Source organism: Embiotoca jacksoni, unplaced genomic scaffold, assembly GCF_022577435.1.
Source record: "Embiotoca jacksoni isolate LCO1_2020_lvr unplaced genomic scaffold, fEmbJac1.0.p SCAF_19, whole genome shotgun sequence".
Taxonomy (NCBI): Eukaryota; Metazoa; Chordata; class Actinopteri; family Embiotocidae; genus Embiotoca; species Embiotoca jacksoni.
Genome location: NW_027185329.1, coordinates 11107108 through 11120083, shown reverse-complemented (window position 1 = coordinate 11120083; position 12976 = coordinate 11107108). Strand labels below are relative to the sequence as shown.

Sequence of the window (12976 nt, the reverse complement as noted above, 5' to 3'; positions counted from 1 at the left end):
TTTTTATTTTCTCTTGCAGGAATATGTTGGCAGTTTATGAACAAAGACCGTGAACTCAACGAACACAAAATGGTGATTGTTTTTCTTTTTACACCCCCATTCTCATGACACACACAGGGAGATATGGGCCTCCTAAGACTGGTAGCCAGAATCATGGGTAGGATCAGTACATTCAGGTCCTATCAATTCGTGCTTCTCCTGGCTGCTGCCCTTGCTGTCGTAGCGTTTTACTATTTTGGCTCGGAGAAGCAGAACTTCTCCAGCACCACAAAGAGGATCAAGCAGACCCAGGCCAGCCACAACACCAACAGAAACGACGCGGACCTCACTGTCGACACCAGTCTCTCAAACCCAGCGGGATCAGAGGAGCAAGGAGGTGAAGAGCGAGATGGGGGAGGAGGAGAGAGCGAGGCTTTGAGGCCCAGGAAGGGGGACAGTGACCAACGCTACCACGCGCTCATGATGTTCACCAAGGTGGACAGGAGCCGGAGCCTGCAAGATAAATTCAGAGTGGCCCTGCTGTCTATGGTGAAACACGGACACTTCCTGGAAGGAGAGGTGTTGGTGCTGCATTTTGTGAGTGACCAGCCCAGCCAAGAACTGGGAGAGAGGATGCTGCAGGAATTTCTGCTGGACGCAACATTTAGATACGAGGTAGGTTCTCTGAAATGTGTTGACGCTGACTCTGTTCAGGGGATATCGGTGTTTGGTATTCAGATCTTTGTAGCCAAACAACATGTCTGAGACTTTTTGGTCCGCTGTTGCGTCGATCTTTTATTTTAACAGCACAGTCCTGTGTGAGCAGAGTCACTGGTTCTTACAGAAAGTTAAATTTGTAACATTATTAGCTAACATTCAACATTGCAGATGCAAAAAAAAATAAGTGTTAACAAGCTAACCTCTGATTTGGAGAATAATTTGCACACAAACACACCTCGAATAGAGTCGTAAGTATTTCCAGTTTGAGTTACAAGTATCTTTCTAAGAGAAATTAAGCTGTGCAAAATACATTGGGTGGATTTCTTATATAATCCTACATTTGGGAAACAGATAATGAAAACTTTGATCCCATTTGCAAAAATAATTTGAGAATCCTCATGGTTTATTTGAATTTGAACATGTTTTTGTTATTTTAGTTCTGAGAAATGGAGACAGCTGGAAATGGATGTAATAAAAAAATAATGAGGGATAAAAAAAAAAAAAATGCATGTATAACAAACAAATTTAAAAATCAAGTTTTTCAAATAACTTGGAAACAATCAGCAAACTTCACAGTTCATAACCTCGGACTTAAATAGTTTGGCGAACGTTTGAAATAAACTAGTTTTTGCTACATTTCGTCTGATACACGCGACGGCCAATGTTTTGGAGGTGAAAGGCCTTAATAGAAACACTAAAGTACAAAGGCACACATTTATGGACAGTCTCTCCTGGAAGGCATTCATACTGTTGCCTTAAACAGGTGATTACAATTTTGTATGGAGTATAAAAAGAGTTTGTTAGAGAAGGTCTGATCACTGAAGGTGGCGTTCTTCTTGGTTTCAGGAAGCTACAGAGATGATTGGGCTCCTCAGTTCAGATGCTGTGCAGCAATCTGACAGGTACTGACTTGACTATCCTGACACCTTTAAGCCAAATGAAAAAAGCTTCCCACTGAGAAACGCGTTGCCAGTAGGTGCTATTTAAAGTTAGGACACATGGGGGCAGTGTTGACCTGACAAACGGACCCCCATCACTTACTGCCGATAAAGAGGATCATGCCCCGTCTCTGTTGCTCTTTCTGTCTACCTTCACAGAGCACATGATCATAAACTTGTTTGCAAATATTCAGCAACGAGGGCCTTTTTGTTCAGGAGAGTCTCATGGTGTAAAACATCTGGTGTGGATGTTTTGGTTCTCTGTTATCTCCGGCGGAGCCCAGTCCCGCTTTGGATTGGTTAGAGGTTTGCTCAGCTTGGCATCTTGGCCGTTTTGAGCCCACAGGCTGCAGGCTGCAGAACGTGACTAAATACTGGATCTGGGTTTTGTTTTTGTAATATTTAGAGCGAGAAAGACGAATGTATCAGGACGATATATTACAGCTCATTGTAGATGTATTGGTACTGGTGTCGGACGATAAATTCTTTGAACAAGAAATAGCGGTGCAGAAATTTCAATTTAGTTTTGCGGTCATTTAGAAACACTAACCATTACATAGTGTGTCCACCACAACGTAATGACAAGCTAATATTTCACTGTAAAACATTTTGGTCGTCATTTATTTACGTGCACACGGTGCGTATGTTGCATACGTCGACGAGAAACTCTTTACCTTCAGACCCCTTCAATTTTCTCAAAGCTCTCCTCAGTATGAGCGCTTTATCACCGATGACGTCATTTAAAAAGGGAGAAACTCACACGTTACCATATAGCTTATATATTGCCTGTATCACTGAGTTAATATATGTGCTATACAGTGATAGAATGAAATTATAATTAGGCTCAAGTTAAAGTGCTTTTTAAAATCAAAGTTCCATGCTTCATAAATTCAGATGCCGCCTGGATTGTACCTGCAGGCTGTACACCCACTGTTTTAATCAGTCTCATGGAATCATTCCAGACCAGTGCTTTTTAAACATCGTGGTCTGAGATCATGAATTATGAAGTGATGTTCTGACACAAGCGCAGCGGCCACTGCCTCTTTTGCTGTGCACAAACAGACACACACCCACAGGAATCCTTCCATGGTTGCAGATGGGACGGGTACTCCCCAGGGCCCGGCAGAGGCAGTGTGCATGACCATGTTGACTTTCTTGTCTGCTCATCTTGAGGCTCATTCCTTTTTAGTTATTAATTTTAAGCAACATGAGGATAAAACAGCAGCTATGCAAGAATTTTAGCCTCCATTACTTCCCCTCAGCAGCGAATTCAATGACCCACTTGACATTTGCAATGAACAGCCTGCAGAGTCGCACCACCCAGAGGCTACATGCTCATTTCTGCTGACCATCCTTCACACAGCACACTGGACTCTTGAGCAGTGTGTCCTCCTGTCCTAATGACTGAACACGAATTAAGCAGTGTTATGATATGATTCCCAGTTTAACCTCTTGCTCCTGATGGCAGGGTTTTTGTTTGGAAGTCTACATGCAATATGTGAATATTTTGTAACTTGCAAGTGTAAACTAAAGACAATAAGTCATTCAGGAAGCTGCAGTCAATACTAAAACCACCATCAACGTATGAAATAGATCAAATAAATGTTATGAAGGGTTTTGGATTCTGTTTGTTTGTCCAGTGCAGTTCAGGTAAAAATGGCAGCATAGCATATTAAACTTCCATCTTTTGTGTTTAGATTAGGATATGTATAAAAAAAAAAAAAAAATAATAATCATATTGTTCTGGATGTCAGTGTTTATAGTCTTGAAGTTCAGAGTTTTCCCCTTATACTCGGGTCAGGAAAAGTAGTGCTGAGCATTTCAGGACACAAAAGTCATAAAAGGACATTTTGATCAGTGCTGGCATCTCTTCCAAAAGCAACACAACGACTGCCAAACACATCCAGCCTTTCAGGTCAACTTAGTGCAGCTAGTTTCGTTCTTGTGCTAATAATATTACTTAAGTAAGTGTCGAAGGAGAAGAAGCATATTATGCAAACTAAAAGGATCGGCAACAGTCTGCAAACAGAATGTGATGTTCTTCAAACCTAATTGGAACCGCTCACCAAGTGTTCAATCCTTGTCCTGATCAACAGCTGTTTCTTTGTCCTGGAGAAGTGTGGGTCTTAACATGACCACATGACGTGAACTGTTGCTGCCACTTTAAAACCCTATCTTAATTTCTATGGTTGGTTGGTCAGTGAACGTCTGGTTTAGGTCCGTTAAAAGTAAATGTTGCAAAAGCAGCAGCTACATTTTTTAATTGAGTTGTCCAGTGAATAAAAATAGAACTGCGGTTGCCATCGTAGGTTGGATATTTAACAATGGCAGGTTGAGTGACGAGTCTCTCTGACCAGCCAGTCATCAGGCTTGTTTGGAACCTCAGTGGAGGTGATACCAAAAAAATACCAGGTACTATCCACAACTTAAGTCCAATGGAAACCAAAAACAAAAAAAAGAGTAGAGTCACGTCGAGCAGGGCCGTTCCATGAGGTGGAAAAGCAGCTTTAGAAATATGTAAATTACCTTAAGATTTAAGCTTAAGGTCTTCTTGCATCATTTATTGTGGGAAAGTCATTGACATGATTTGTCTTTATTTCTATATGAATTGTTCAGGAAATCATACAAAAGAGTCTTTGGAATGACTACCAGAATCTTTTCGAATAAACCTGCTATATAAGTTGTATTTAGGATTTATTTTCTCGCCTGCTGGAAAATGCATAATTGTGTCAAAGCCTAGTATGTTTTTTTTTTTCCGTAGGTTTTACTCATATCTTGCTTTGGTTTGACTGTTAACTAGAATCTATTGAGGTTGTCCTCAATTGAAACAAGGAGAGCATTTGTTTTATTTTTTTAGTTGTAATGTAAAAGAAACACAAAAAGGAGTCGCTCCCTGCTGTCTTATCTCTTGTAACGTTTCTTAATGTATACTTTCTCATGATGAGGAAGCACCTAGTCTGATTTAGTTATTTTGAGAGTTTAAGAAAATATAATGAATTCATGGCATTTTAATATCTACATTGGAGTCACAATGAAGGGGCATTATCAATGAAACATTGTTTATTCTACCTACAGCTGTGACTTATGTGCCATTACATCACATTACCAACAGTAGTCCAGGACAGCGCTGCTTAAAGCAAACAGCTGAGAGCTTCCCTTAATCTGCCAGGGATCCTTCAGAGATGTTTGCCCATCGAGTCACATCGCTGTGGTTATAGTACAACAGACATATTGTCCAGATTTTGTCTGAATCCCTGAACATACACGTTCACTGATGTCAGGCTTAAACAGAAAATACCCAAACCAACTTATTTATTTTCCCTCGTGCAGGAAAACTTTAATGATAATTACATTATTTTAAAAATAAGAAGAAGCAGCAATGAGAGGCAATGATGGAAATTGTCAGCTTCAATTACATTTTATTTATGTAGCGCCAAAGAGACACAAGTCATCAAGTCATCTTAGGGCACTAAACACAGTAAGGTACTATATTAATTTGGGTTGTAGAGCAGTATGATTTGGGTCCTGCCATCATATTAAACGTTGTTTATAGTTAAACTGAAAAGTAAAATGGATATTCAGATTTTTAAAGTAGAAGTAAACATGTACATTATTATAATGTACAATTTTCTTAATGGCTCAGCTGATGGCATAAATCATAACATGTATAAAGGGCTATCCTAAAACTTTCACTTATGAAATTGAAATAGCATTATTGAGTCACTCAAATGATCAATTATACTACATACTGTGATTCTATAGCTCTTCTTTATTTGTTGACTTCACATTTGCAAAAGTCCAGATGTTCGTTCAGGAAAATGTCTCTTGCATCCCTGGTTCTTATCACAAAATCTTGCTGCATGCTGTAAATTGCTTGGTAATACAGACTAATTCAAGTGTTGCCATACTTTTACCTCAATGTGCTCTAGAGGTATTTTAATATACTGTAGTCATGATTTTGGAATGAGTATCTGTCCTTTTAAAAGATAATTACTTGAGGATGAGTTTGAAAAAGGTTTTTCTCAAAGTGGATGTGATAGCCAAGCTCAAGGCCTCTAAAACACAAATTTAAAATGTATTACAAGAACCGAAACCTCACACTAACAATATGTACCAATAAGATGCAAATCTCCCCAGGCTTAAAGCAGTTTGCATGATTCCCCTTTTGTTCATCTTCCCTGCAGGTGTTGTTTCATGACGTGGTGGCTCTCACACAGAAGCTCTTCCCCATTGTGGAGGCCATGCAGAAGCATTTCAGCGCCGGCTCTGGAGCTTACTACAGCGACTCCATCTTCTTCCTGTCTGTAGCCATGCACAAAATCATGCCTGAAAGTAAGACCTGCTAATAACTTCTCAGTTATTAAACTGCTGATTTTGGTCATTTTAGAATAGATGAGGATAGCTGTAGTGTCAGATTTTAATCTAACAACACAAACAGGAAAATGTCAGTCCTGGAAGGGAAAACCCACACATAAACAAAACTTTAACAGCGTCATACATCAGTATCGTTACAGTATGTCAACCAAACTGCGAGTGAAGCAGGATCCAAGCCTGTGTCAGAGCTACTCTTTACATCACTTTGTCATGACATTATGCTCTATTCTGCTTCAATTATCTGGCAGACGGTTCACTCAGGTGGTCACGTCTCTAACTGGGCACTGCTGGTGCACAGCTGGAAAAGGCAGTCCGGGCAGGTATCTAACAGACACGTGGCTCGCTGCAGAGGTCCTGTGGAGTGAGGAGGGAAGGATGTGCTCTGTCACTGCTGCCCACATTAGTGCCCCCTGTGTTGGCGCTGACCGATGGCAGCGACCTCCTCTGCTGTGCGCTGTTGTGGTTCACTTAGTGGGTGTGCAGCGTGGGGCGTCACTCCCCAGATAAACCAAACCATTTGGCTTTGGGGTTTCAAAGAATAGTCACCAGAGGCACACATATGAAAGCTGAAGTCTCTGTACTGCAGACAGCAGAGCGCCGTCTCACTTTCTTTAAGGTTTTTTTTTGTTGCTCATCAAAATATGTTCTTCACATTACACAGTTAAGGATGATATCACTTGAGGAGCAGAAGAGGAAAATTCTGAGAAGAGTTCAATGTCTTCAGGCAAAAAAAGGATACTAAATAACAGATTCTGTTTGGGGGGGATTTTTGAGTTCAGGGTTGTCATTCAGCTGTCAGTTCTGAAAAGTAATTTGTGGAAGAGTGTGAAGTTGTTCAGACTAGATTTTAAACCTATTCTTAAGAAGCATTTTGGGGTTTTGTATGACAAGCAGTTAGACTGGAGTTGTGTGTGTCTGTTTGTGCCTCACGTTGTGTCCCTAACATACTTATTGATTATCCGTGTGCCGCCCGGCTGTACTGTGTGTCCGAGTGCTCACACATTTCTATTTAAAGAATGCTTTCATCTAGAAAGGGCATAAGGTGGTAGTCTTAGGAGAGGCAGGTGGGGGTAAGCGGGTGTGGGGGAAAAACCCACACTGGTGCAGTTTCCTCTACACCATCCCTTCTATGATTTGACTATTTAAAAAAAAAAAAAAAAAAAAAAAAAGACTTGTCTATCAGTGGGAACATATTAATGACACAGAGGACGTTCAAACTTCCATCCCTCCCACTTGCGGCTGCTATTTTTATTTGTGAACATCACTTTTGTTCTCACGAACTTGTGAAGTGGGAGATGTTTTGATTTCAGGCAGTTTAATTAGGTTGTTGGAGGAGATTTCAGAGGAAATGGTTTGAGCTACATATATGGAAAATTAAAGTGTTTGTCATGTCTGATTATTATCTGTCGCCGTCCACTGTTTTTTTTTTTACTACTAATCGCAATGTGTTTGTGGGTAAGAAAGACCTTTGTTGGCAAAATACTTAAAAGAAAAATGGTACCAAATGGACTTGTGAGCAAGCCGTATCTGGTGATGGAGAAAATGAGATGTGGGGATGAAACTATGAAGTGGACTTTGAGGGAAGATTACTTTGTCAAATATTTGACAGTGTCTAATAAGAACGTGGTATTAAAATTCCAACAATGACAAGCTTACCATAACGGAAGCAGTCATATAAGATAAATGCCTTAAAAACAGAAATCTCTTTTCTCACCATCTGTCCCGGGTGGGGGGTGGGGGGGTAAGATTGCATAACGGAAACAGTTTTGATTAACAATAAGGTTCCTGTTTTTGTTAGTGGACAGGTGTTGCATGTTTTTGTTTTTCCCTCTGGAGGTTTCGACATGTTGGGACTTGAGTGATTCCTACAACATCTCGCCCTTTGTTTTCCACCTGTGGTAGAATTGCCACTTTTAATGTGTGAACTGCTTTACAAAAGTGATAAAGACACTAACTCGGCGTGAGGCAGTAGCTGACCTGTTGTGTTCAAATTACCTCCCAGATTGATGTCAGAAACGGTGACTGATGAGCAACCCCATTGCTGAGATGCTTGTGTTCTGATCATTTGCCATCAGCAGTGTTTCACTGGTTGAATTCCCAGCCGGCTCGACCTCTACTGCATGTCTTTCTTTTCCCACATTTCCTCTCTGTCTACACTGCACCGTCTGAATAAGGGAAACATTCCACTAAAAAGTTATCTTTGAAAAAAAAATAAACCACACTGACTGATTGCAGTAAACTTTAAATTCTATCTGAATTTGCCTCTGGTCAAACTTTTGATACCTTTTACAGTTGTAATACATTTCTTGTTTGTTTTTTTTTAATTTAGTTGATCTTTTCCATTAAATGGATTAAAAAAAAAACTTGTTACTGGAAACTTAAAACGCATTTTCAGAAGTCTACTCATCTCATTTTAGAAAACCCCTGCAATGATCATACTTCCTACCCCGTCCATTCAGAGTTAATAACATGGGGCTAATAACTTCCCTGTGGTTTATTGCATATAAAATAACAAGCCTGGTTTGAACGTGACTAGGGTAGCTGATGAGTGGACCAGAAGAGGGTTGAATATGAAGCCCTGGACTTTTTCACACTCAGCCTGGTGACATGGTGCATGTGAAAAGCAGAACAGATACACTTCAAATGTATTTTTCTGTTAATAATGCATGCAGAGTTTGTCCATTTGTGTTCATCTTACTTTGATCTACTGATGATTTGTTCAGGTGTGTCTGAAAGGTCACTTAATAGTAGTGTTTGAAAGTTTGCAAACCCTTCAGAATTTTCTATATTTCTACATCAATATGACCTAAAATATCCTAAAAGTATAGAAACCAAATAAACAAAAAAGACATAAGTATTATAATTGGTAATTTATTTGTTGATCCAGTATTACATATCCATGAGAGGCAGAGAGAGAAATGGAAACCTTCGCTCTCAGTATCTGGACTGACCCCCATATGATGCAATAACTTCAACTAAATATTTCTGGTAACTGTCCATTGGTCCTGCACATCAGCTTGTAAACCACTTCAGTTATATTCACTGACATCACGGCAACAGTTCTGTTTACTGTTTGTGATGGGGTTCAACCTCAGTCCTTCGATAAAACAGAAAGAAAAACAAAAAATGGCATAGTCGTAGGTAGCGATGGTGCAATTTATTGTGTCTCCCAAAAGTGCAGATTTGTGGCAAAAATATATTTACAGGTAAATACCCAGTACCAAACAACACAAATGTTTGCAAACCAATAATAAAAAAAAAAAAATAATAATTCTAGACCAAAAAGTTTGTACAAGTCAACAAGTTACTCATCAAAATGGCTGTTACCTTCTTCATAACTCTGCCCACACTACCCCCTCCATCCTAAGGAGGCCCCTTTAAATATCCTAAGACCCTCCCATCAGGCTAATTTATTACCCTCAAATGTACAATGCAGCCAATCTCTACACCCAGAGGTTATAGTTTGCCTGCCTGCTGCAGAACCCAAAACAGGAAAATACAATATTTTTTTCCTTCATGGAGCCCAACCACTAGCTCCCAGATAAACCTGTCTGTTATGTTTAAGACGATATTTTTAATGACGGGGATCGTCGCATCATAAAGACGTCATCCAATCGCGTATCGTTAAAGGCGTATTTAAACACCTGGTTGGCCGCTGCCTTCAGTTTGAACTGGACGCCGGGACTAGTCCAGGAGGAGAGTCGACCCACAGTAAGTTGGCTAGCGGTGTTATACTAAATGTCTCAAGGGTGCACCCCTTGATCATTTCCTGACAGCCAAATAACCATGACGGTTCCCGGATTCCGACGTAGTAATCGGCATGGAGTGTGAATGAACCGCGGGTGTGTGTGTGTGTGTGCGCGCATCTATGTGTGTCTGAGTGCTCTTCATGCAGTCAGTGACGGGCCGCTCCGTGACACTGTTTGTGGTCAATAAATTGATGGCAAAAGTGTGCACAACATCATTTAATTTTAGTGGTCAACAGTTCCAGCCAACATATTTAAATTTTCATTCAGCTAACATTTTAGAAGTATTGGTATCCTACAGGCACCAAGTAACATCCAGCAGTTTGGTTCAAGTTTAAACTTTGTTTGCAGTGCTGAAAAAAATGATATTGCAGAGACTTCTTTTAAACGTTGCAAACACAAAACAGTTGTTTACTTCCACATCCAGCAGATACAGAGTAAAGTAAGTCCAATAATCCAGTTGAAAAAATTTGATTGAAAATTGATATTTGGGTAAGAGGCACTGTAACTATTGTTGCCTGGTTAATGATAAACACTGACTCTCTGGTCTTAAGCTTATTGTTTTTTCATTTTCTATACTTTATTTCCTGACTGCAGTAATCAATTTTTATTCAAATAGAAAACACCTCAATTTCTTGATGCATTTGAACTTGATGAAAGTAAATGTGAAATTCAAGTTATCTCCTTTACAAAAACAAAAAAAAGAAAATGGGGTGTTTTCCAGTGAATGTTGGTAAAAGCAGATGACAATGTCCCTTACAGATAGGCTCCTAAGTACTCACATCAAGACAACTGTTGGGGCTTAATAAGGTTGACCCACTTTCTTCCTGAAAAAAATGTAATGTCGTAACACTGTTGCTGTTGTTGTGATGCTGTGGCTGAGTTGAGGTCTAGACTGATGTGACCAGAGCCTCGGGCGAACTCTTAGCCACAGTAATAACATTATTCCTGCTTTAGATTTAGAACACACACACCTTGCCAAGAAGGACTTTAACCCATATCCTATGTTTTAACACATATTTTCTATTTATCCATTTATCTAGAGCAGTAAATAAAGACAAAACTCCAGTTTTATGTTCGATCAGAGAAGCTGACCTCCTGTTTCTGTAGTTCATCCTGCTGTCAGTCTCTACTTCACAATAGACTCCTGGAGTCTTCCTTGACCTAGAATTCAGCTGAGATCTGCCATCATTAAAGAGATCTGAGTTCTCTTCAAGCTGCTGGGAGGAGATGAAGAGTAAATCCAGGTTAGAGATAGTTTAAACAACAACTCTTTGGAAAACAATCCAGGTATTTTTCAGGAAAAATTGGCAAGAATTGAAACAATAAATGAACTGATACTGGGGCTGTAAAATGTAAATGTAACATAATTAGCTGAACAAATGAAATGTGCGTACAAAGTCGATTAAAGTTTGATTTATGTGCGCACATCCAGACAGTTCCTTTTTTTATGACTGGCTGATGGGGACAAATATTGGTATCAATGCAGCAAAGGTAACAGAATTTAGGACAATAATACAGTACAAAATGAGAAAATGTAAAGGTTTTACTAAAAAAAAAAAAAAAAATCACATTTCCTTTCTCCTTATTTTCCTTCTTAAATATCTCCTTGTGAATTAGGAGGAAAAGATGCAGGTCAGGGACAAATAAGAAAATTATCTCCTTCTGTGTCCTTCTCTTAGCTCTCTCTTTCAACTCCTCAGGCTCATATCCAGTTTTCTGCACACGCACAACATCAGCCAAACCTAAGATACTAAAATACAAATTGACAGCTGTTACAATGTCTCACACTTTCTTTAACATCAGATCCCTCTGTTTATCGCAAAGTGGTTTGATAATGATCATTTTATTTGTTATTGAACAGTAGATTTTGTCACAGCATAACAACACCAACAGGTTAACCACCGAATCAACACTTACATTTGAATTTAAAACATGTTTGTAAGAAATGGTGGCTGGTAAAATGGAGATATGACAATGATTATAAAAACAGTTTGCTTCATTCACAGTTTGGACTCTGTTGCTCTTTATGTCTGCAGATTATGCAGCCAGACAGATGCTGTTGAAGGTGCCACCACAACCAACCTCTTTTATAATGTCAAAACAAAACGTGCTCAAGTACCAGGAAGGTTAGGTTAGGTAGTTACTTTATTAATCCCCAAGGGGAAATAAGAAAAAGGAACACTTGAGGATGTGCGACAGCTCCGGCACGAGTGAAAAATAACAACTAGACACGTTTGCTCAGTCACTGATAAATTGTTATTGTTCTTCTTACGATGATAAAATCCAGCATTTTGTCAGGGGCAGGAGCACTTTAATACACGATATAATTAGGCATCAGCAGACTACGTGCTGCCTGACAGTGCCAGGTTCTGGGGAAAACACTGAAGTATTTCACATACAGTTGTAGGAAAATATCTTAACTTTAGTAAAAACCATATTAGTCATTTCTGACGAATATAAAAATATGCAGTGATTTAAAAACTCCAGCGCTACTTTTACCTCCACAGGACCTTTGTGTTGAGTCACTGGTCCAACATCAAACCCACCACATCACATCATGTTGTAACAACTGAAGGCCCTCTTCCTGTTCCTCTCCCACCAACTGAGCCCAGTTAGTGCAAACAAACAGCGCTGACCACGCGGAGATTACGGCTCCCGGCCCCTTTCTGTTGTCACAGTATATGAAGGCATTGTGATGGGCAGCTTCCTTGTTTGGAGAGCACAGAAAACAGGTTGCTGCCGCATTGCTGAGTCATCTTTTTTCCATCATTTATTACAGGAGAAGGCGGCACGTGAATATTTTTTAGCGCATACTTCTCAGCCAACCATAATTTTTTTTTAACAGTTACAGGGGAATTCTTTATTTTGTATTTCAGTCCCTTTATTCCCTTTGACGAACTTTATTTATTTTTATTTTTTTTACTAGAATTTATGCTGTTGTCCTGTAATTTAAATCAGTCCTGCTTTGGATTTCAATTGTGTGTTTTTACCCCAAGACAATATAACACAGACACAATTAACATGTGTAACAGCTGAATGCCACTCAGACAACTTATTGTTGTAATTACCTTCAAATTAAAATAATGAGGAATAATATGGTACAATTTAATTATCGTGGGACATCTATTGTTTAATATTATTCAATATTATGTTGAAAATTATTGATAATGGAATGTTTTGAACAGTCACTACCTGCAAAATGTGCAAGGATGCAGT

The 12976-nt window shown here is 39.4% G+C and overlaps 1 protein-coding gene across 3 annotated transcripts in view; it reads left to right on the top strand.

The window, feature by feature from the left end:
• The window catches only part of xxylt1 (xyloside xylosyltransferase 1), a 31309-nt gene that overhangs the window by 1103 nt on the left and 17230 nt on the right, over window positions 1-12976 (top strand). Inside the window, exons 1-3 of one of the 3 annotated variants that reach the window (XM_069153471.1) lie at window positions 576-654; window positions 1546-1601; window positions 5822-5969. In XM_069153471.1, coding sequence (XP_069009572.1) covers window positions 5879-5969 — 91 coding nt within the window. In that variant the 5' untranslated portion in view covers window positions 576-654; window positions 1546-1601; window positions 5822-5878. Of the gene's footprint in view, window positions 1-19; window positions 655-1545; window positions 1602-5821; window positions 5970-12976 lie in introns of those variants that run through there. The other 2 variants (XM_069153469.1, XM_069153468.1) reach the window with 2 other exon arrangements.